This window comes from Melitaea cinxia, chromosome 16, assembly GCF_905220565.1.
Source record: "Melitaea cinxia chromosome 16, ilMelCinx1.1, whole genome shotgun sequence".
Taxonomy (NCBI): Eukaryota; Metazoa; Arthropoda; class Insecta; order Lepidoptera; family Nymphalidae; genus Melitaea; species Melitaea cinxia.
In genome coordinates this window covers 12,775,796-12,801,606 of record NC_059409.1, presented here as the reverse complement: position 1 = coordinate 12,801,606, position 25,811 = coordinate 12,775,796, and the positions used below count along the sequence as shown (strand labels likewise).

Here is a 25,811-nt window from a genome sequence, read left to right as displayed (position 1 = left end):
GTTTGTCTGTTACAATCATACGTTGGCACATAACGTTTTTACTTATATACTATTTATTATACTCTACGTTTTTGTTACAAATAATTTTGTCTTATACTTGACACACGATCGTCTGTTCCTATGGTAAGCATGTTTGTCGTATAGGTGAACAAGGTGACAAAAAATAGGACACTTGTCTTATAAAAAAATGATACAATAAGTTGCTGTGTGCTAGTCATTATTACACTTTGTACACTTCCCAACCACTTTCACTGTGCCGTGTCCTATATGCCCAAGTATGTCTGGAAGAGACCGCTCTTCTATCGGACCGCCTTAAATTTGTACATTGTTCTTTATTTGTTAACCGACTTCAAAAAAAGGAGGAGGTTACTCAATTCGACTGTATATATATATTAGATTTTGATAATTCTTTTTTTGTTGGAAAGGAGATATCCCTAGTTTGTTACCATGATAAGGAAACCAGGGTAAAGGTAGGAGGGGTAAGGAAACGAGGGAAACCCTCGAAAATCCGCATTACTTTTAACTGTGTGTACCGATTTTAATGATTTTTAGTTTAATCGACAGCCGTATTTATCATGTGGTTACATTTAAATTTCATCGAGATCTGATTACAACTTTTGGAGTAATCTTTGATAATGCGTATTTACTTGACTATTTTTTCGTCTACATACGTTGTATTACTTGTCGATATAACTGAAGTCGGTTTTTCTTCATTTGCCTGCAAACACAATTATAATAGGTGTGTTTTTGTTTTGATTTTCGTTGTGCAATCAGTTTTTTGACTAGAATTGGGTTTTTGTTCCTAGTACAAAATTAACATGATTAGATTTGCGATTAAATAGCACCCAATTTAAAACCAGGTAAAATATTTTCAATAAATATGAAATGGGTTTTAAATCAAAAATCTATACCACTTCTATGTATGTTTTTCATTTGTCATTTACCTTTTTTAACTTAAAGTAGAAATTTCAGAGGCATTAAGCTGAAATTTTCAAACCAAAGCCCGCTTCTATCGTGAATGGTTCGTTAAACGTTACGTATGTGATAACTGAATTTGTATGGAAATGTACTACTCTCCATTTGAAGCCATTGTAGATTTTAATTCAAATAAAATACTTTTAATAGACAATAAACTTCTTAACGAATTTTTACCGGCTAATTATATAATTATAATTAATGTTATGGTAACATTAAATTAGGCACTCCAAAGAGTTTCGTTATAAACTCAGAAATAATAATAATAATTATTATTATTATTATAGTATGTAGTTCAAGAAAAAAAAATACATAACAATTAGATTTTTATGATAAGGTCTAACTAATCGATTTTAATTAATACAAATAACAATTATTTCTTTCTGTCTGAGATATAAAATTATATTTCGGTTTTACCCACATATATCGTAACTTGAATTGAAAAAGAAACAGCTAAAGAATCAATGTTTTTTAATTCAAAAATAAACATTTATCATTCCAACGGTAAAGAATGTTGACCATGTTAATGGAAATAGGCTCCAAAGATGTCGATTATTATTCTAATTAGGTAAAAAATAACAGTAAAAATAGAGAACTTAACCCTTTCTTTTAGACTAAATATGATAAATTAACATACTAAATACGTGTGACTAGGAACGTCGTAACTGTTTTCGGTTAAACATATCGTATGAATATTTATGGGATAATATTTTAAGGTTTGACGACTAACTTGAACAGGTATTATTATTTTGCTTTGGTATTTAAACAAAATCCGTATTGTAACGATGTTCGTTACACGTAACAAAGAACCTCTTACAAAACTATGATAAATATGAATACAAAAAGAAATACATAAAATACGAAAATTAAGTACAATTAAAGCCTTAGAAATAATTATTAAATAAATAAAAAAATACTTCTTTATGGTAACATTTCATTCACGCTACTTAACAATAAACATTATAAATCGTATCTTTCAAGTTATATTAGCTATAAAGATAAAAATAAACAAGGCAGTGGTAGAATATTAAAAGCACTATGTAAATATCGATCGTTAGAGTGTAACGCGGCACGTCCTGTAGGATATCTCCGGCTCGTACTCCGTTAGTTCGCTTCCGTGCCGCCACGAGCGCATACGTCGCATTCTATTTTCGAATTTCGAAAATATATTTTTGAAAGCAGTTCTAAAACACGTTTTTAATCGATTGTGTTAAAATCACTTTAATCAGTGTAATCTTTTTGTGTTTTATTTATCTTTGACATTTTCGCGCTAATTTTTTTTAATTTTGTTTTGTTTTTTTTTTCTTATGACAAGTGTTAATATTGTCAAGTGGGTAATACTTTATATGTTAATCGTTACACTTAACACTATGGATGATGGTATCCGATACGGAAGCCTTAAAATGTTGATTGTGGCGATGTAATTAGCAGTAATTTAAGAATTTTTGTAAACAGTGTGAAAATATTGTGGAATATATATACACATTTTCATAATAATCTCGAAGAAACAGTTATTGTCCATATTAAACAAAATATAATTATTATTATGAATTAAAATTATTGAGTTAATAATTAAATTTTAAAATTTGTGCATATTTAATTAAATTTGACTAGTTAAAACATTCATAAAACCCATAAACCATTTTTACCTTTAGTAACATGAAAGGGGTTTTCACTAAATCTAATTTACTGTGTGGGAATATGAGGTGCGGTAAATCTGTAAAGTTAATTAGAACTTGAGATGTGAACACGGGGCTGAAGTTGAATTAGATGGTGATAATGTTTAAAGCAACTAAATTAAATTTATCTTCTACGTTCGTTTTAATTATCGCTGCTATTACTTTTTTCATTTCTTTTTTCTTAATTCATTCATTTAGATTAGTGGCTTCCAACAGTGCTAAATTAGCACAGATGTTCTTTTTTCTTATCTGACTTACAAAAAAAAAACTTAAATGTCATGTTACGATTTTATTAAAGGATTTAATTGTAAGATTAAATAGAACTTAAATTTGTTATTCTAATACTTTTTTCTATGAATATCCTATTCGGAGTATTTGTATCTAATATCTATAAAATCACTTATCCCATCAAAATGACACACTAACTAGAAATGTATGCAAAATAAACGAATGCTTAAAAAAATGTCTTATATAACTAATGTTCAGAAATTTTATGTAAAATCAATATTTTTAAAAATCAACTAGGTAACATTTTTATGCGGTGAAGTTACCGGTATAAGTTTTCTCATTACGGTCTGACGCGTAACGTAGGTATATTTTGTAACCGTGACAGGGTTTATTGAAAAATAAATATGAGATAAAGTCATCCGGGCCTTAATCTCCCGTTGAATATTATTTATTTATCTATAACATTTACTTTATACTTAGGTATAAAAAAATAAAAAAAAAACTTAAAAGATTCCAGAAATGGTTATGGCACTCTCAAATGTGATTTACCTACATAGTTAACAACTTAAAACTTAAATTACTTACATATTTATGTATGGATACTTGTATGTATTTGTGATTATGTATGTAAGGATATTTGTATATGTATATGCGTATGAATTAATGAACCTATCACATATAAACTATTTTTAATCATCTTTAAGAATATTATACACTTCCTATCCGTCACTACTATATCGTGTCCTGTGCCCAAAGGTTATCTGGAAGAAATCGCTCTTTAGCGATAAGATCGCCTTTGTACATGTCTTTTTTTTAGTTACTACTGTTTGTTTATATTTTGGTGTACCATAAAGAATATATTATTATTATTATTATTATATTTTATAAACTAGTAAAATTTAAAGCCCGTAAAATGAGTCAATTAAGAAAGGCTTGTGCCAAAACCGACAAATTTAAAATAAATGAATGATATACTTTTTAAAAGAAGTTACTTACTTTCTTAATTGGAAGTTAAGGTCCATCAATTGAAATCAATTTCTTTATATATACATACAAATATAAAGCGAATTATTTTATTCATTCATTCAATCACTGGCTCATCACGAAACTAAAACTAACTCAATGAACACTGAGTAGAACGCGTTAGTTGAGAAAGGGTTTTAGGAAACTCGCTCTGTAAAGGGGATACTATGGATATATATACTATGTAAGGGATAAACGATAAAAAGTAACTGTGAAACTTATTAATTCTGGACTTAGAAATAAAAAAAAATGGTGTGTAGGTTGTTAATATCATTTTTAAGAGGTGATCTGTTTCAACGCCTGTATAATGATTTATTTAAAATGGTTAAAATGGAAATAATAATGCGTATATGAAGACTATAAGTTAAAGTTTTATTATATTTTTAAAGTGCAATAAAGGATTTATATATATATATATATATATATATATATATATATATATATATAAGAATGTATATAATATAGGTATGGGATGGAGATATGGGATTTGGTTTGTTGAACTTTGTTTGGAAGAGAATTTAAGGTAAATTTAAGCTACAAATTATTTATAGATAAGACTATGCTCATGGAACCAGCAGTAGGCACAGCTAGTATCTAACTCTATAAACGGAGCTTTGATATGATCGGATATCGACTTGTATTACGTAACACAGACAATAGATTCATGACGTACTTACATACATGCGTCTTCCAAATAAAGAGACGACCCAAAAAAAACAGGATGTACCTACCATTCGAGATGTCTAATCTTGATTCTCGTTAAACTTTGATCTATTCTTAACGCCAAATGGAGCGTGTCGCTGTTGGATTGATTGCCGAAACACATACAAACAAATTAAGGGCCGCTGTCACCGTTTGTGGTTAAAATTTATTCTGCAAATAAGCTACGAATAGACTTTAATAGCATGAGATAGGATAAGCTATTATGAGCTGTTTCTCCTCAATAAAATAAAACTTTAGATTCATATTTGCTCATAGAAATTTCTAATAAATACATTAGAATTCGATGGTAAAAAATAATAATACATCATAATAACATAAAGAACCTTTGTTAGACGGATACGGTTATCCGTCAAATAACGTTATCCTCAAACGGTGAAACAGTCCCTTGGTAGTAATACCCTCGGTTTGAAGAAGTTGATTGAAGCTACGATCTTAACGGCTAAATCAAAAGGAGAAGTTTGTTTGATACCGCGTATCCCTATGATTCCAACTGATATGCCATTTGAATTCAAACGATTACAATATCCTGTACGTTTATCATTTGCGATGTCCATCAATAAGGCCCAAGGGCAAACACTTAACGTTTGTGGTGTGAATTTGGAGGAATCATGTTTTTCACATGGCCAACTTTATGTTGCCTGTTCCAGAGTCGGTACCCCCCCCCCCCAGGCGTTTATTCATACTCAAAATGGAAAAACAAAAAATATTGTTGATCAAAATGTTTTGGATTAAGTTTTAAAATAGCTAGCAATTAATAAAATATTTTTTTGTGTTAATAAATGAATTTGATGTAATTTTTTATTATTATTTTACTTTACACGTAGCGAGGCACGTACCGGGCCGCTAGTAGACTTATATATAATTCTTCTAAAAAAAATATCTTCAAAGTACACGATTGGATTTGTCAAGTTTTATAATTTCCAAAAGAGACAAAGGAGAGTATAGAGACATTTTTTACATTAAGACCTATAACTTTTAAACGATAATGTTTAAAATGTTGTATATTTACTGAATGTCTAAATGATGGTCTACCTGATGATGAAACCTTGTTTAATTAATTAAAGCAATTATATATTATGTATATTACATAAGCAATATTTAGGACAAAAACTGCCACTAGTTCTTTGGTACCTGATTAATGACTTATAATAGATCTAACGCCGGTTTAAACGCAGTATTTATTAAAATTAGATCTGAGAAATCGTAAAAAAATGTTTTGGGTCAGCTCCGCCACCCAACTGGAGTTTACTCCTTCAGATCGCCATCTAATATATTGCCTATTGGGTTCCGATAGATGACGCACAAAAACGTAACGAATTCATTCGTTCAGTAGATTTTTCTACTCATATTTCTTTCATACCGGGGGCCTTATATGAAAATCGATTCTTAAGGAGTAAACTCTAAAAAAATTATATCAACCACGGTAACAAATAGAAAAAATTTATAGTTATTTCCTTTTTTTAATTAGTTACCTACCAATTTGATATTTCACAAAAGAACCTTCAACCCCAAGTAGTATCAACAATAAATAATAAGACTCGAGATTTATAAAAAATAATACGAAAATATTACAATTAAAACGGTTGTGACGAATCCAATAGGGAGGAACGACGAAGAACGAACGACATCCGGTCGGAATTAACGATGTGCTCACTAATGAACGAATGAATGAATAAAATTTAACATTTTCTTGTTGGAAGTTTTTAGGTGTTTTTTAACTGAATATCAATTTATATAACAATGGTGATAAATAAATGATTTGTTCTTAGAATGGCGTTTATCGTGTTTACATCTCTCATGTTCGGTAAGTAGGTTCTTATTACCTCCAAATGGGGCTTGTAGGTGACTAATTAGCGCTCTAGGGTAATAATATAGCTAAAAAAGCCTTAGGGCGGTAAGTAATTAAAAAAAACACTTCTTTCTTTTAAAAAGTTCGCGTACATCTAACCATCATACTGGCAATAGACATAATGCATTCAGCCCAATGACCAAAGAGATCGCTTTGCTATATTCAGCCTTGTCTTCGTGTGAGTATAATAGTCATCAATTTTAAATATCGAACGGCGAAGCTCAATTTCGATTTTGAAAAAAAATAAAAAGTTCTATACTTAATTATTTTTAATGATAAAATGTTTTATTACATATATATATAATGTTTTATTACATTATACTTACCTCACAATCGAGATGTTAAGCAGAATAGTTAGCTTGGGTGTAAGCATCAATTGCACCCTCGAACTATATCACTGCGCTCGTGCGCATAAATATCTCGGGCTGCAATTGATGCCTTACAGCCCTTGGCTACTAATCTACTATTAATATAATTACAATATTCCAAATACACTTAGTTAATAAATTAAATATATATATATACACTTTTTAGACGTAAGTAAATAAATAAATTTTATGTTTGCACTGAATTGTACATATTTGTAAATAAATTATTGGGTACAAATGCGTGGAATAAGTAACTGAATTTTTTATTTAATAACTTATATATTTATTAACACATTTAAATGAGCAACGGTTGAGCTTCTTCTAGTTTTAACAAAACATGCGTTATAGGTCTATTTTGTCTAAACTTAAAAAAAAACTATATCTACATATATTGGCCTTACAACTATTACAACTTTAAAATATAGATAAACTAGCGACCCGCCCCGGCTTCACACGGTTGCAAAAACCATCAGTATTCCTCTACTGTATTATGCATGTATTATACATATAAACCTTCCTCTGGAATCACTCTATTTACTAAAGAAAACCGCATCAAAATCCGTTACGTAGTTTTAAAAACCTAAGCATACAGACAGCGGACAGCGACTTTTTTTTATACTATGTAATGATTTCGAAATATAAATTTCGAATTTGATTTTTTAATCAAATAAAAATCTTTTACTGTAAGATTAATGTCCTTTTATAATGTAATAGATATACTTTATATGATATACTGTAATTGTATGTAATAAAAACATGTTTTTTGTGATTGTTTACGTTCGTAAAACTAAATATTATAAACATATCCTCTTTAAACCTTCCTCGTTACAAAATTAACTACTGACTCTGCTTAAGGAACAAAGAAGGAAGCATCTGAACGTTTCATTGCTGCTAACGTTTTAATTAGACATGTAATGAACTTGTGCCTATAACTCCACACACTGATTAAACTTCACCGAAGTCCACAGATAATGTATTAAATTTTATTTTTAACTTGATTATTTTAAACCTTTTTACAAATATTTTTATTTTTAATGGAAATTTTGTTTGTCAAGAAATTTGTAATAATTTATTTACAACTGTTTATAGAGTTTATGGATATAATTACATTTCGAGACGTTGCCTAAACCAGATTTAAAGTTAAGCTCGAAACATCACAACTGAAAGAACTGCAATCCAATTTCCTTCAGCTGGGCTTGCTAGCACGAACGCGTCAGTCAAACAAAGAAATTTTTGTTTCTTTTTTCCCAATACCAATTACGTACATAAGCCGGCTACAGTTTTATACTGTGTACTCCAGTATAATAACAAAGGACTCTAAAATTTTCTTTTAATTTTTGACATAATAAACTAAGTCCATACCGGATAGTTATAATTTTTACGGAACCCTAAAATTAAATTTGATTCATGTGTATTTTACTGTCCATTTCAAAGTTTATTCCTCAACGTTGTCTGTCATTTATTTTTCGTTCCCCGTCTAAGTGTTACCCGATATAGAAAGCTTTGGATATTCGTAGCGTCCCCTCGTGTCGTGAGTCAGGCAAATTACGGCGTTTGTGATTAATGCGATCTATTCCTGGGTATTCCTTCAATACCGACTTTCCATTGTTCTCCATCTTCACTTGAGAATATTTGCAATTAATTTTATATTAACACTTTTTTCTTTTTTAAAACGTTTAATGAAGACTTTTAGTTCAATTAAAAATATTTAAAAAATAGAGTAAATAGTGATCATAGTCAGTGATCTTAGTGGTGCTTACTATATATTTATCAATGATTTTAATAAAAGTGCTGTGTTATATATCTATCAGAATGTCATTAATACAGATGTGCGCGGTAACGTGTGAGTATAACATACTTACCTATTTAAAAGTTTGTCAATGCGTTATCCTTACTTAAAATAGTTGTTTGTTGTCGAACACAAAAAAACCGACTTCAATTGACGACGTCCTGTCTTTCGACTTGTCGACGTTCAAGTAACATCATGAATGTAGGTAGTCGAACAAATCGCCAATTTAAAACGAATTGTCATGTATAGCTCAAAAACTATTCGACCGATATCGCTCAAATTTAAATGAGGCGACATGCATTAGTTTTTGAATAAAGAAGTTCTCAAATTCGCTAAAACCCAGTAAAAGAATTATTAAAAAAATACATTCGAATTGAGATCCTCCTCCTTTTGAAGTCGGTCTTCATATAATTAAATGTAAACTAGCCTATAAATTATTGTAAATGTTTGTGTTAGGTATGTGAAAAGTAGGTATCTCTGTTTGGACATCTATGTCAGATTGTGGTTACTTTGGTATGTTATCTGCCGCAATATCAATAAGTATATTTATATCTTATGAATGATAAATCTATTGCTGTGGTTCGACAATTGATATTGTATTTCAATATTAAATTTTATTAGATTTATATACATAAATATATTATTTTATACAACTATGTCGGCAAACAAGCGTATGACTTTCCTTCAACACCTGAAGCATCGCAAGTGCGTTGCCGACCTTACTCCCCCTCCAGGAGCTCTGGTCACCTTACTCACCACAAGAACACAATACTGCTTGAAAGCAGTATTTTAGTAGTCATCTTCTGTAAGGTCGAGGCACTTCCCCAGTCGGGGTGCTCAAGGCTTTGAGCAGGATATTTCCTGCTGTGCCTTACGTTAGAAAAAGCATTTATGATAAAGCAACGCTATAACGAAAAAATGTTTTAAAACAAAAAATATTAATAGCACTAAAATGTATATTCATTTTTAAAAAGTGTGTTCTAAATTAATGTGGTATTTGTTCCAGGTCCGCGCCATGGAGCAGCGGCTGTGCGAGTGGCCAGCTGGCGCTGAAGGAGCGCCGAAAGCCATCTCGCGACTTGAAGGCCAAATAGAAGAACAGGTAAGTTTTATTTATTTAACATTATTAAACAACTATACAAAATACAGTGCGTCAAAGGCGGACTTAAAGCTATACAGCCTTGTGTACCATTCAACCTTTAATTATGTTTGCAGGCAAACGAAGAAAAACCGACTTCAATTATATCGACAAGTAATACAACGTAGGTAGACGAAAAAATAGTCAAGTAAATACGCATTATCAAAGATTACTCCAAAAGTTGTAATCAGATCTCGATGAAATTTAAATGTGACCACATCATAAACATCGGCTTTCGAATAAATTAAAAATCATCAAAATCGGTGCACCCGTACCACCGTACACACAATCGGTGCACCGTAAAAAGCTATATGGATTTTCGAGAGTTTCCCTAGATTTCTCTGGGATCCCATAATCAGATTCTGGTTTCCTTATCATGGTACCAAACTAGGGATATCTCCTTTCCAACAAAAAAAGAATTATCGAAATCGGTCTATAAACGACGGAGTTATCCCCGAAAATACATAAAAAAAAACATATATACAGTCGAATTGAGTAACTTCCTCCTTTTTTTGAAGTCGGTTAAAATACCCTACAAGAAGAATTTATTTTGATTTTATTGAGATAGATTTATATAATAAAGTTAAATGATAATAATAATAATGATAAATCCATTAAAACAATTAGAGATATAGGATTGATAATTTTACACTTTTATGATTTTTAGTATTTTATGGTAATGATATGATTACTACGTACCTACACAAACTACCAATTCGATTGTGATTATGAAAATATAAAGTTTTATATTAAATACGTTTTTAATTCATAAAGTTTAGCGAATCGTTAAACATTACCGATAATAATCGATAAAAGTTATTGTATTCATCCCTGTTACGTCATGGCGTCATTGAAGTAACGCTAACGTCACTGCGTGCTTAAAACCGTCGTAAAACCGTGGCGTAACATAATTGTGACGTTATGTTGTTTGTAACGATTCAAAAATGACGATTAATATAGTTTTTGTTCCTTTTTAAAATTTTCTTTCAACTTGAGTATGAAATCAGTAACCATACTATTATTATTTACTTTTATATTTAAGATAAGTGATGAAAAGTAGCCATAAATACAAGATAAACATTAACAAAACAAAAGTTTCAAATTTGTTTTGTAGCTTTTTTGTAACTTGTGAATGAAAACAATCAATATAAGAAAAAAATACTCATCTTTAGTAGAAAGTGTCGTTAGTAAACTGTAACTAAAATGATTTTGTGACGCTTTTAGAAGTAACAAAATGCAGGTAAATAAAAAAATTGTTCAATGTATTTTATAAAACAATAATAAATAGAATTAAATATAAATATATATATTAAACATCAATTAATTATACTTTATTATCCATCAAGATATTAATATAAAACAATAAAAATTTAAGAAATAGTAATGATAGTATCAAATCTCATCAATCATTCGAATAATCATCAATGGGTAATTTATATAAAAACTGCATATGTTATATTTATGGTTTTTGTATCTACTTATTTTTGCACTATATTGTATAAAATATACCAATACTAAATAAAGTATACATATTAAAATAATACGTTTCACTTAAGTTGTTAACTTAAAATAGTAAAAAAAATTTAAGTGACAGTACATATAAACAATATCAATACAACATTCCAAATTCCGACAGAAGCAGCTGCGACTCCAAGACGCGAAACAGGTTGAGGCAAAGGCCGCACGCATCAAGGAATGGGTTACGAACAAACTCAGAGAACTTGAGCAACAGAACCAATTATTGAGGGAACAGAACGACCGCTGTAACCAGCAGTTAGAGCTACTTAGAAACCATATTGCCACACAGGGGAGCAGAAATTGTGCTGTAAGTGTATCATAATATTATTTCATATCAACATAATATGTTTTTTTCCTTTCTTAGTTGACATAGTGACTCGTTTGTGTTACCAAGAAAATCTAAATATATAATTTATAATCAGTCTGTCCCTATATCTATCAACTGAGAAAGTGAATGTATAAAAAACAATTTCAGATATAGAATCGATACTGAGCACATAACAGTAAAAGCTTTCAAATAATTTGTAAAAAATAACTTGTATGAGATATAGAAACCTAAGTTGTTGATCTTGATGTTGTAAGCTTCTGATCTTGCGGTTTTGAGAATTTAAACATTCCTTAGCAGTTTCTGCCATCTCGGGGAAGCTTATCCTTAGAAGTGAGGACGGAAGACGGTACCCGTGCCTCAACAAGCCTGTTGGCTAATAGCCGACGACGCTCTGAGAGCCTTGAGGGTCACCAGGTAGCTGGATGTTAGATGTGTCGATGTTGTATGTTTTAATGCTATGTTTCAGCACCGTTCACTTTATTTCGAATGTTATTATCCTTAAAACTTATAACGAATTATATTTATTTGATTCACTATAATACCAAAGCGTACCTGGTGAATCTTATCTATAATCTATTTACATATGAAATTTTTACTTTTTTTAGGCTAATCTATATTTTTTTACACACTGCTATTTTTATAGTGCCAGTGCATTTGCTCTTAACATTTTAAACTTATCATTATCTTGCACCATCATATTTGACAAAGCAAATTTTTATTTAATTTCTTAGAATTATATTTATTTTTGAATGGCTATATACAATATATTTATTTATTATTTAACTAGATGATCATATTTAATTTATGGAAATAAAAAATTATAAAAATTAAACATTTACAATTTATTTATTTATTACTTCTTGCATATCTTAATCTTAATATATATAAATCTCGTGTCACAATGTTTGTCCATGATGAACTCTTAAACTACTTAACCGATTTTAATCAAATTTGCACACCGTGTGCAGTTTGATCCAACTTGAAAGATAGGGTATATTTTGTTTTGATATATGTAATTATTATATTTAAGAAAAAAATAAAGCGATACGAAGTTTGCCAGGTCAGCTAGTATATAGTATATTTAATTTTGTTCTTGATTTTTAATACTATACCATGTTTAATACTATATCATGTCCAAACCATAATATTTACCAAAAATATTCATAATTTTTTATTATTTCATACCCAATTAAACAATTCACAATATCAACTTTTCTAAAAATATGTATATAACATGATTTTAATTTAATATGAAAAAATCTAATACACAGGAGGTAACACTGAAAAAATATGCAGACTTAAAAAGGATAAAGGTATTAAAAATATATTATCATATTAGTAGATGAATCCAAAGAATTAGTTAGTTAAATATGTATTAAAACATATGTATATTATTCCAGCTCCCTATAACGTCGTCGGAACCACATTACAGTACTCCAGTGCGACACAGGCGGAATCTATCGATTGGCACCACAAACTTGACTCAAACAAACGCCAATAGCCAATTGAACACTATGAACCGGACCATGGATGAAAGGACCACTGCTAGTTTACTAGCTGATGACCTCGCGGTTGGTATTTGTTGTTAATCTTTTTTTGCATACAAATTTTCATATTATTCCTTATGTTATGCTATCAAAAGAAATTAATGTTATCCGACTTTATAACTTTTTAATTTTTCCTATATACTTAGCTGAAGTAATGAATAATATAGTTTAAAAAAAAATTAAGTAAGCATTGCATATAGTTTGTTTGATAGATTACAAATTCCACTTAAACTTTGACAGTTTTGGGTTGCTTATTATTATGTTATTTTTTTTTGCACACTAGTACAAAATATGAGAAGGGCGCGAAATTGTGTATAAAAACTAGACTAAAAATGGGTGCTAATTGAGGAACACAGGCTATACAATATCTCACAATGCACCATAGCAGAAGAATGGTTATAATGTTAAACAACTCTGCGAATGTACGATGAATGATATGTTTTATACGTATGTATATAGTATTATATAAATGTTGATGAGTGTAATTAATGATAATATGTTAAATTTTTCCAGGCTGCGGTAGAAAATTTAGTGGTGCTACCGACAACTCCAAATACTTCCACAGACGGTGACACGACACATGACTATGCTGAAATTTACACACCTAGCAGAGGTATTTCTATATTTTTCATACTAGAAAAAGATTTATCAATACATAAAATTATGTCTAATAACTTTTGTGCTTTTAATATGTATAATATCAGCAATTGTCATTGTTTCAAATTATCAAATAGTCAGTTCACTCATATAAATAAGATATTTGTGTAATTGTATAGTATAAATAATATGTGTAATTAATGTGTAAAGTATTAAGTATGAAGTGATATTAGTTAAAATCAATTTATGTGATAAACTGAAACGCCTGGTGTGTGTGCCTTTTTTTTATTTTATATGCTAATAGAAAATTTTAAGCACCCTACTAAACTACAATATTTAAAATTCTTTTGTAGAAGATGAACAAATGCTTTTGTTCCATTAATTTATCGGGAGACAAAATTTGTTTTCCTGGGGTGCTGAATCTTGAAATATACTCCGGATAGATTACATTTTAGTTCACTAGAGTAGTCAATCGATGCGAGCTAAAGCGATGTGGTGGTGGTTTCAGAGCGGACCCCGGCGTGGCAGGGTGTACACGTGGTGGTCCAGGGTACGAGCCGTGGCTCCTCCACTGGAGACAGCTGTGCTTCCGAGCAGCCTCGGCCCCCCACGCCTCCCCTCCACCGCTTCCCTTCCTGGGAGGCCAAGATCTACCAGGTTACCACCACCTCACCATATCTAAACTATCCCACCTATGCAAACCAATGTTCATTTTTTTATTTTTATATTCTTTATTCAAGGAGTTTTAGCCAATAAAGACTATTCCACTCCATAAGAACGTCACAAATGTTACATACAACAAAATTAATTAATTCGTCGTCGCATACCAATGTTTATAATATTGTACAATAGCCACTTCTTAGAGAGGATAAGCCAAAATTTAATTACTACCGCCAAGTTCTTTAAAATTTTGGATTATTTGCAAGCATATTATTTCTGATATCTTTATTTCGAACACATTCTATACCAATATTTCAATACGATTGACATCATCGATTGGAAATATTAACCTATATTGTAGCTCTGCGCCGCGTATACCCGCGTCAATTTGAGGAACAAACGTACTGACATATTAAATAGCCTATTGCCCTTTCTCGGTAAATGAACTTATCCAACACAAAAATATTTTTTCAGTTACAACCAGTAGTTCCTGTTAGTGCATTCAAACAAACAAACTCCTCAGATTTCTAATTTGTATATATTGAAATAGTGGTGATTTAAAGACGTATTTAGACGTTTCTACAATATTTTGCTAGCTATATGTAGCTATAGGCAATATTAAGCTAATCGATCATTGTTATACGAAATCAAACTGCACACTTAATATTGAACTAATCAATCACTATTATACTTATCAGTCAATATGCAGTTAGTCAAATAAATAACTCTAAATGCCCTATCAGGTGGCCGATGATGGATTACAACAGTCAGTAGAAGAGGAACTCAGTCCACCGCCCTGTCCTCGAACTATGCACGAGTCTACAAGTTACCAAGACATCTCGGTTCCAGTATATGCGACTGTTAAAGGGGTATGTGTATAATTGATAGCGGAGGGTTTCGCCAGATCCTCATAAAACAACGTGTTATTATTATTGTTTTTCTCTTTAAAAATCTTCAAAAAAAAAAGAGGAAACCTCTCAATTTGATTGCATTTCTTGTGTGTGTTACCTAATAACTTTGTACAGGTGTATCGATTTTGATGATTCTTTTTTTATTTGAAGCCGATCCTTCTCCTACATCGAGAAAAAGGCGCATGCCCAATCAGTGGAATGTAACAAGCTGAATTAATCAATCAAAAATTCATCAATATAATTTTAATGTGTAAAATAATGATTCAACAGTGCTTTTTGATTTTGAATCTAATGACATTTGAACTTATTTATAGAACAGTTTTTTATATTACTAGGCTGGCAAACAAGTGTACGGCTCACCTGATATTAAGCAGTTACCGTAGCTTATAGACGCCTGCAATACCAGAAATATCGCAAGCGCTTTGTCGATCCAACCCTCATTTCCCCATTCCCCCAGGAGCTCTGGTCACCTTACTCTCCACAGGAACACAACACTGCTTGAAAGCAGTATTTAAATAGTGATCCTCTGTAAGGTCGAGGTACTTCACCAGTCGGTCTGCTCCAGATTTTAAGCAGGATATTTCCTGCTGTCTGCTACTTTAAAAGTTTATACAATGTGTAAAAATGTTTGTGATCACAGCGTGCCAGTCAAATCCGATCGATGCCATTCACGGGTGATTCATCAGACGATTCATCAGACGGTGAAGAATCAATGGGCGTCACAGCCCATAATACACCTCACCACAATCCTTTATATGGTAAATTAACATAGCGATTTCACATAATATTATATTAGATTCAAATTGTAAAGTTTATATTAAATATAAAATTATAGTTCAGTCAATTTAGTATCGTTATGTATTATATATATTTTATTTCCAAATATTCTAATTTAGAGAACAATTATTTGTTCAATTCCTAACCACAGTTTCACGTGTCCTATGTACAATTGTTGTCTGGAAGAGATTGCTCTTTCAACGATAAGTCTGCTTTTGTACATCTTTTATTTTATGTTACTATATTGTTTATTAATGAGAAACATTATCTACGAATGTCTTGTTAAGTAAATTAAGCACATAAATGTTACTATATGTTCTAAAATGAATGTTAAATTATTTGATTGTTCCTGAATACCTTTAAATATAGGAAATATTGAAAAAACTTCTTATTTCAATATACAAACGGCTGAAGCTTATATTATTTCTTTTTTCAAACATATAAATTTTAATATTAAGGTATTTATGTCATATTTCAAAAAATATTTACCTATTTGTTAAATGACTAAAACCTCTTTTCCAGGTCAATCTTCAAACATGCCAATGCCAATCAACAACATAAACTTAACAAGCATCTTACCCGCCTCAATACAACAGACCTCCGGAACTCACGGGCTAGTACTGAACAATACAAACGGACAGTGTAGTTCCTCAGATACAAGTTTAAGTGCGAGCAGTCCATCGAAAAGTGTTAAAACGAGTTCGAGTCTAAGTCCAGCGAAGAGGTCCAGTAGTGGGTCTCCGAGTAAACAGAGTAAAACTAGGGGTAAAGATTTTTTAAACTTTTTATAATTATCGTATTTCTATTTAATACAAGCGGACCCGACAGACGTAGTTCTGCCCGGTATATTAACTACCAAATTCTATTGTTGATACATTTATAGACAGCAGTGCCATCTACTAGGTCCAATTGTGCTTTCAAACCAAATGGGTCCTGTTTAGTAAAAGTTAAGTGACAGAAGAACTATACAACGTGTTATTAAACTGGTGTCTTTCTGTTTATAGTCCGGGAGCCAGGTACGGGTCAATTATTTCCTCCCTATCTAAACTTCGTAAAATGTATTTATATTATGAATATTCGCGACCGTCAGCTAAGACTCCGTCGGGCAGTGTCAGCCGAGACTTATGGAGAAAGAAAAAGGTTTTTTTAGTTCTGTCCTCCCACTTTAAAATTTGTCGGATTATAGTTTATCTAATATCTTGAAGGAAAAATAAAGTCAGCTGACAATAACATGGTTGATTATACGTCAGCTGGGCTTAAACATGAAAAAATATTTTCAATGTTCTCCTTTCAATTAAAAATTTACCTGGTATGTGCTACTTATGAATGAAAATTAATGTCAGCTGGCTGTATCTCGATGGAAAGTTTATCAGCTGGTATCCTTAAACACTTTGTTACATATTTCAATGTACCAACTGTAAATTGACATGATATTAATATACAACTGATGGTAATTTTGTAAATAGTAGGTTGTAATATCGATTTTGATATCGCAGTTAAATGGAAGGATGCTAGTTTTATAACGCGTTGTATATATTAAGATTAGGTTTGCAAACAAGAGTATGGCTCGTCTAATGGTAAGTAATAACAGTAACCTATTGATGCCTGCAACACTAAAAGCACAGCAAGTGCGTTGCCTACCTACCCCCCAATGTCCAATGTAGTTCAGTAGCTCTGGTGGCTTACTCGCCAACAGGAACACAACACCATTTGCGAGCAGTATTATTTAGCCGTGATCTTCTGGAAGGTCGACGCACTTCCCCAGCTTGATTGGTCCAGATTTTGAGTAGAATCTTTGATATCTACGATTTTATTTTTGTGTTTTTTTTTTATGTCACTAGGTCGGCGAACAAGCGTACGGCTTATCTGATGGTAAGCGATACCGTAGCTTATAGACGCCTGCAACACCAGAAGCATCGCAAGCGCGTTGCCGACTCAATCCCCAATTCCCTCAGGAGCTCTGGTCACCTTACTCACCAACAGGAACACAGTACTGCTTGAAAATAGTATTATTTAGCTGTGATCTTCTGTAAGGTCGAGGTACTACCCCAGTCGGGCTGCTCCATATTTTGAGCAGGAAATTACTGCTGTGCTCTACCTCAGTTAAAAGTGTTACCCACACATTAGGAATTCTAAACATTTTTAAATATCATATCAAAAATAAGTATATGGCTTTTTTTTTATTATTTTTTAACTTTTTGTTCAGTTTTTTTTTTTCACTTTATCACAAATGTTCTTATGAGTCCCGCGATAACATCTTCTCTCACCACCATGGGTAGACTGGTAGAGATCTCTTACAGAGATAAGTTCGCCCTTGCCAACATTTTTTGTAAACTTGTAATTATGATTTTATTAAAGTGCAATAAAGAATATATATATATATAAATATATATATATATATATATATATATATATATATATATCAAAAATTGACCGCGTCGGTCGCTGGAGCGGTCAATTTTTGATATGATATTCAAAAATGTTTAGAATCTTTGAGTAGAAAACAGTGAAGTTCTGTAGGTCCGTGTAAAGTAAAGTAAAGTAAAGTAATGCTCCCTCAGACACGTCGTTCGAGTCGGGCGTGTCGGACGACTACGCGGTGCCGCCGGACGCGTGGGGCGAGGGCGCGCGCGACTCGCCGCGCCGCGAGCCGCTGGAGAAGAGCGGCCACCTGGCCAAGCTGGGCGGCAAGCTCAAGACCTGGCGCAAGCGCTGGTGCGCACCTACTGCCATACAAACTCTCATCTAAATCGGCTCACCCGATAGCTGTTAACTCTCATCTAACCCGGCCCATCCCATAGCCAACTAATCCATCCCATAGCCAAATATGGAAATATATCATGAACTGTTTATTATCTGTCAGCTACTGACGTATAAACGGGTAGCTCGACGCAAGCGCTGGTGCGCCCCGGCTCACACTCTCACCCGATAGCTACTAACACGCACCGAGACCCACGATAAACAATATGGAAATACATCAACAACTATTTATTATCTGTCAGCTACTGATATAACGGGTAGCTCGACGCAAGCGCTGGTGCGCCCCTGCTCACACACCGGCCACCCCATAGCTAACACGCACCGAGACCCACGATAAACAATATAGAACTATATCATGAACTATTTATTATCTGTCAGATACTGACGTATATATGGGTAGCTCGAACACCCGGTCTCGTTTCGAATTAAAAAAGGAATCGTCAAAATCGGTACACCCAAAACTAAGTTATTGGGTAACACACTACGACACACACACTCGACAATCATCTTCCTGCCTTTATCCCACTTATGAGTCGGCACATGTTTTCCTCTTCCATTCCTCGCTATTATTCGTCACTTCAGCGATTACTCCTTTCTTTCTCATATCCTCACTCACACAATCCATCCATCGCTTTTTCGGTCTGCCGATCGCTCTTCGTCCTTCGACATTCATCCCTAAAATTCTTTTACCAACATAGCGTTCGTCCCTCCTCATTACATGCCCATACCACGCTAACCTATTGCTCCTCATTTTCTCTGTCACGGGTGCTACTTTCAAACTTCCCCTTATATACTCATTTCTAATCCGATCTTTCCTCATTACTCCAACAAAGAATATAGAAATAAATCATGAACTATTTATTATCTGTCAGCTACTGACGTATAAACGGGTAGCTCGACCCACCCGTCAGGTCTCGCTTCGAATTAAAAAATGAATCGTCAAAATCGGCACACCCAAAACTAAGTTATTACGTAACACACTACGACACACACACTCGACAATAAATTGAAAAATATGATAATAATGATTATCTGTCAGATAGCATCTGCAAACTATTAATAAACTTTGAAAAGAATAATTAATCAAATCGGTTTAGGACGTTCTCGACTTTGAGCCAATTATTTTTATTTATATAGATTTTATTCGAGAAACAAACGCTGCAATATCTCATTTTTATATATTTTCGAAGACAAAATTTTCCCTTTTCCAGGTTCGTTCTCAAAAACGGTACACTATCGTATTGGAAGTCTCAATCTGAAGTTAACAGAAAGCCACAAGGTCAGATCGGTTTGGGCGAAGCTTGCAAGATATCTCGAAATGAAGGCGCCGCTACTTTTGAAATCTTTACCGGCAGTCGAACCTATTACTTGACGGCTGACAGCATCGCGACTATGGAGGATTGGATACGAGTTTTGCAAGTAAATAACATTTGTTTAGTTACTAAGTTTGTATTGATCAATTGTCTTCCGATCCGCGTGAAAACAAGTAGTTAAGATTGAGCTAACTTTCTCTCACACGGAAAAGAAGCCTTTCCAGTTTCACATTTAAGGGCTGCTTTAGATTAGTTCACCTAAATGAATGTGTTTTTCCGGACCCCCGTCACAGAGGAAAATCCTTCTGAGGGCTGTTCAGTGTGAAGCGTTTGTTTTTAAATTAATAACAAAATTTAACGTCCTGCAGAATGTCCAAAGGCGAAACGCAACAAAACTTCTTTTAAGCAAGGAAGACAACAAACCAACAATTCAAGGCTGGCTCACCAAAGTAAAGAATGGTCACGCGAAGAAAAGCTGGTGCGTGTTACTGGGCAAAATGTTCCTGTATTTCAAGAGCCCAGGCGATCAGGTATAATAATAATAATAATAATAATAATAATAAATACTCTTTATTGTACACCACAAAGAAACATTACAAAAAAGTGATACATGAAAAGAAAGATGTACAAAGGCGGTCTTATCGCTAAGAGCGATTTCTTCCAGACAACCTTTGGGCATAGGACATAGCGAAGAAAAAGAGAAGCGGGAAGGCGAGTGTACAAACAGTTGATAAAGAATTGGCGTATAGTTAACAAGCAGTATGATATTAACAGAAGTAAATATACATATACACATACATATACACACAATATACATACACATACATATATACAAATAAATATATACATATATACTACATAAACAAATACTACATAATATATTATATTTATGAAGCTGATAATGATATTTATGAGGTATTTAGTGACAAAAAATGCGCCTTTAGATATTTTTTAAAACAAGCAAGAGATTGAGCTTTTCTTATAGAGAGAGGAAGATAGGTATGTGTAACTATTGAGATTAACGAGAAATAAAGTAAAATGGATTTGAAGAAAAATCAAATTATTTCTGTTTGGCTTACAATACTTGGTGAATCTGTATTACTTTTACAATTGGCTTTTGATTAATGATGTATTTTTTTAGGTAAATTTCTTCTCATTAGAATAGATGTATTTGTTTCTATCTCTAGGTAGGATTTTTTTTATAAGACTAGGTCGGTAAAGGATTTTAGGACCCCCCTGATGGTAAGTGATTACTGTAGCCTCTAGACGCTTGCAACACAAGAAGCATCACAAGCGCGTTGCCGACCCTACCCCTGATCTGGTCACCTGACTTACCACAGCAAGATAGGATCTTTTGTAAGGTTGAGATACTTCCCCAGATCGGTTGCTCCAGATAATAGATCAGGATATTTCTTACCTACATACTAAAGGAAGATACGAAAAATATTAGTAGGTCAATCGTGATACTGTTATTTATTTCTTTAATAAGAACCTCCAACAGAATTATATGCTAAAAAAATTACAATGAGTTATATGCTTAGATATTAAATATACATATAATTCCTCTTAAAATTAGTTACAGTATGCGCTTTAGACGATAAAGTCATCTGCCTATTCTAAAAATTTGAAACATTCAGGGCTTAAGAAAAAAAAAATACAATGTTAATAAGCTTTAATATTTCCACAGAATCCTACTGGACAGATCAACATGCGGGACGCCCGTGTCGAGGATGTGGAGCACGTGTCAGACTCTGATTCAGAGGAGAAGGCGGACGACGGCCGCAACCTCACCGTGGCTATCTACCCGCAGCACCAGGTGACCGGGGTTAGTGCGCTTCTCTCTCTCTCTCTCTCTCTCTCTCTCTCTCTCTCTTTCTCTCTCCTCGGTCTCTATATCACGTGCATTATCAAGCGAAAGGCTAAAGTCTACTTGACCGATTTAAATATAACGCGTGAAACACGGTAATTTGATTAACATAGACTGTTCATGTAAAGTGTGTAAAGGGTAAGGCAAGAGATTTACGTAATAAATCTCTAATATTACTATTTTAAAATTAATTACGCTTCAGCCTGTAATATCCCACTACTGGGCATAGGCCTCTTTCCCCATGTAGGAGAAGGATCAGAGCTTAATCCACCACGCTGCTCCAATGCGGGTTGGCGGATATATTCCCTACTATGAGTAACGATCGCTATCAGGTGTACATGATAACAACCGGGACCGACGGCTTAACGTGATCTCCGAGGCATGATAGGGAGACCCACAAGGACTGCACAAACACCCAGACCACGGCAAACACTTGTATGGCCAATACAAATGTTTGTCATGTGCGGGCATCGAACCCGCAACCGCCAGCGCAACAGGTACAATCCATTGCTGTAACTGTTGCGCCAATGCGGCGTCAAAAAATTAATTAACATGGCGCAAACATTTCTCATTTACAGGGTCCAACTTACCTCCTGTTCGAGTGCAAAGCGGACAAAGACTCGTGGTTGTACCACCTGACGGTGGTGAGCGGAGGTGGCCTCAGTCAGGGGACACATTTCGAACAACTCGTGCAAAAACTCATGGAGACCGATGGTGATCCTAGTACGTTTAATTATTTTTAAGTATATTTTGTTATTAGACGACAATTTTTTCTAGCCTTCGATATTTGTTTTTAAAGTACGTAGTATGTCTTTGTGAATGTTCATGCTGGAAGCGTGGTACCCAAATTGATGACAGCATTAAAGAGCATCACCAAATTTTTAGAACAGGTCGTCCTTCAGCCTCGAGGAGTTCAATGGAAAGTGCGGCATACCCCAGGGCTCTAACATTTTTAAGCTGCTCGAGCACCGCACTAATCTAATCTCGTTGACTTCAATATCCAGGATGTTTTCCGGAAAATAGCGCAACTATGGTGCACATGAATCTTCGGTGTCCCTAGTTTCAGGATTATGTGCGCTCGACAAGTACAGCTGTCCATAAAATTTCACGACCTCTTCTCGGATTTTTCTATCCACTGTTTTAAACTTCGTATAATTTCTCCCCAATGGTCTTTGGAAATTTTTTGAGTTTCCGTATATTCTTGAAAAGAGCCTTTCTGCTCTGGCGAAGCTGCTTAAGCGGAGGGCATCTCGCGCCTTCGCTTCATCAGATCTAAGACTTCGGGAGATAGTTTGGACTGCTTCATTTTCGTTCTTGTACTCGCAGTTTAGCTTCGAAGTCTCCCATGACTACGTTGTAGAAGGCCGAAGTATTGCCATGCAATATACATGGCCTCGAATTCATCGTCAGAGTGTGAAGAAGTTTGCGTGTATCTCTTTCTCTTTCAGACAGTACCTGTCAGTGAGTTTAAGTCATAGGGATGCTACCCGAATCGATACACTTCTGACTTGCAAAATTTTATGTTTATGACCGCAGAGATGACTTTATCGCACTGAAGACGCTGTTGCCCGTCTTAGGCCTGTGCATTTGAAAGTCGGGGGCTATCCTGCTGTCGGTCAGCTTTCATAGTTTTAAGCCAATGTTGGACCTTCCTTATCACTTAGTGGACTTTTTGACACTTACGGGAAGAGAGGGCGTCGTTATATTATCTTTATTATCGGGCTAATAAAATTTGCAATATTATTGGTCTTAACTAAGTAAACTCATCAAACTTGATATTAATAGTAGAACTAAAACTAAGTTTTAGTAAAGAGTTTAGTATAGAGTATATTTATTTTTATTGTTAAGTTAGACCTCTTGCACTTGCGTTATTTTGTTTCAACTCGTTTAGTAAAAACTTCTCCCGCTTTATACAATTTTTAAACAAAAAACTTTTGTCATTTCAGATTGTGTTCTTTGGAGGCATCCAACCTTATTATACTCTAAGGAAAACATAACATCGCCACTGACCTCTCTAAATTCCGAAGCCCTACAAGCAGAAGCTATAAAATTATTTAAAGTAAGTAATGTTTTGTGTATGTACAGTGAAGCACTAGATATTTTGCAATAAATACTAGAAACCAAGACCCGACTCTTCTACTACGCGGAGAAGAGTCTAAGAATGAATTCGTTGGAAGAATATCCTTTTTAAATTAATTATATTTCAATAGGTCGCCGTCTTGTATAAATGTAGATTAGCTTACATAAAGGCTCTGACAAATAGGACTACCTAAAATATTTTCTTTCTCTCTAAATTCTATGAGTTATCACAACACCTTTCACCATTTATTTATGATTCTCGTATCCGTAAAACAATTGCATGCTATCAGCCGTCAATTCACTACTCACTATAAAGCTGTATTGGAGTTACTCTTAAAATAGAGTTAACAACGTTGCGGCATTATCTTAGGCAGAGTTGCGTCAATGGGCTCACTCTATTTTCATTTTCTACTTGTCGAGTTAATTCGTTAAAAGTTATTAATATATTAAATGGACAATCATAACACACACGTCTAAGTGACTATACGACACGCATAATAAACCTATATTGAAGAAAATATGTTAATGAAAGTATATTTAAAACTACTATATCAAATTATACATATCTACATATGAGTTCATATGTATAACTAGCGACCCGCCCCGGCTTCTTACGTGTGCAATGCTGATACTAAATATACTAAAGAATATCTTTATTTATGGTATGCAGGTAGCTTACAGCATGGTTATTAACATAATGACAACAACATTCCAATATGCGACGTTAGATTACACGTTGTTACAGAACGCGTTGAAAAAATAAAGGTTCACTGCTCGTTCCCCGTAGGTGATAGCGTGATAATATGTAGCCTATATGTTGACCCGACTTCTTAATAATATTCGTGTAAAATTTGAAATAAATCTATGCAGTACTTTTTGAGTTTATCCCGGACAATACATACAGACAAACAAACCAAAATTCTAAAAACTATATTTTTGGCTTCGGTATCGATTGTAGATCACACCCCAAGTATTCTTTTAAAAAAATATTCAGTGTACAGTTTTGACTTTCTTACAATTTTATTATATGTATATATTATATTTTGATTAAAACTAATCAAATTTTATTATAGAAACAATGAATTGTAAGATAGATTCACCATTTGCAATTTAATTATGTTCAATGTGACCATCAGTGTTGAGTTTGCAATAACTTAATTTGTAATACTTAAGCTTAATGTAATTAATGTCTATTGTAAACTTGTGGTTCCAATAAATTAAAAATAAAATTCATAAAAGGTGCTATGATGCGATAGAAGTAGGTATTTAACTGTCTCACCTGTTTTACAGTGTTAATCGCTCAAGATTAAACTAAAGGCTTGTTTTCCTCCTGCTCGTTTTCGTGACGCCTCGGCTCGTGTTACAGTGCGTGCAGCTGTTCATGTCGGTGGCGGTCGAGCACGCCGGCATCGATTACCACGTGGTGCTGGCGCAGAACGCGCTGCAGCAGTGCCTGGAGGTGGGCGAGCTGCAGGACGAGCTGGTGTCGGCGCTGTGCAAGCAGAGCTCGCCGCACGCGCCCTCCAAGCACGCCGTGCAGGTAACACGCCGGCATCGACTACCACGTGGTGCTGGCGCAGAACGCGCTGCAGCAGTGCCTGGAGGTGGGCGAGCTGCAGGACGAGCTGGTGTCGGCGCTGTGCAAGCAGAGCTCGCCGCACGCGCCCTCCAAGCACGCCGTG

At 33.7% G+C, this 25,811-nt stretch overlaps 1 protein-coding gene across 1 annotated transcript in view; it reads left to right on the top strand.

Annotated features, from left to right (window-relative positions):
* The window catches only part of LOC123660956 (uncharacterized protein CG43867), a 104,953-nt gene that overhangs the window by 62,315 nt on the left and 16,827 nt on the right, over positions 1-25,811 (top strand). Inside the window, exons 3-18 of the mRNA XM_045595975.1 lie at positions 9,641-9,736; positions 11,409-11,603; positions 11,913-12,032; positions 13,019-13,189; positions 13,679-13,778; positions 14,271-14,419; positions 15,166-15,291; positions 15,974-16,091; positions 16,633-16,875; positions 18,672-18,825; positions 20,082-20,289; positions 20,552-20,713; positions 21,871-22,008; positions 22,629-22,773; positions 23,997-24,109; positions 25,496-25,669. Coding sequence (XP_045451931.1) covers positions 9,641-9,736; positions 11,409-11,603; positions 11,913-12,032; positions 13,019-13,189; positions 13,679-13,778; positions 14,271-14,419; positions 15,166-15,291; positions 15,974-16,091; positions 16,633-16,875; positions 18,672-18,825; positions 20,082-20,289; positions 20,552-20,713; positions 21,871-22,008; positions 22,629-22,773; positions 23,997-24,109; positions 25,496-25,669 — 2,412 coding nt within the window. The remainder of the gene's footprint in view (positions 1-9,640; positions 9,737-11,408; positions 11,604-11,912; positions 12,033-13,018; positions 13,190-13,678; positions 13,779-14,270; positions 14,420-15,165; positions 15,292-15,973; positions 16,092-16,632; positions 16,876-18,671; positions 18,826-20,081; positions 20,290-20,551; positions 20,714-21,870; positions 22,009-22,628; positions 22,774-23,996; positions 24,110-25,495; positions 25,670-25,811) is intronic.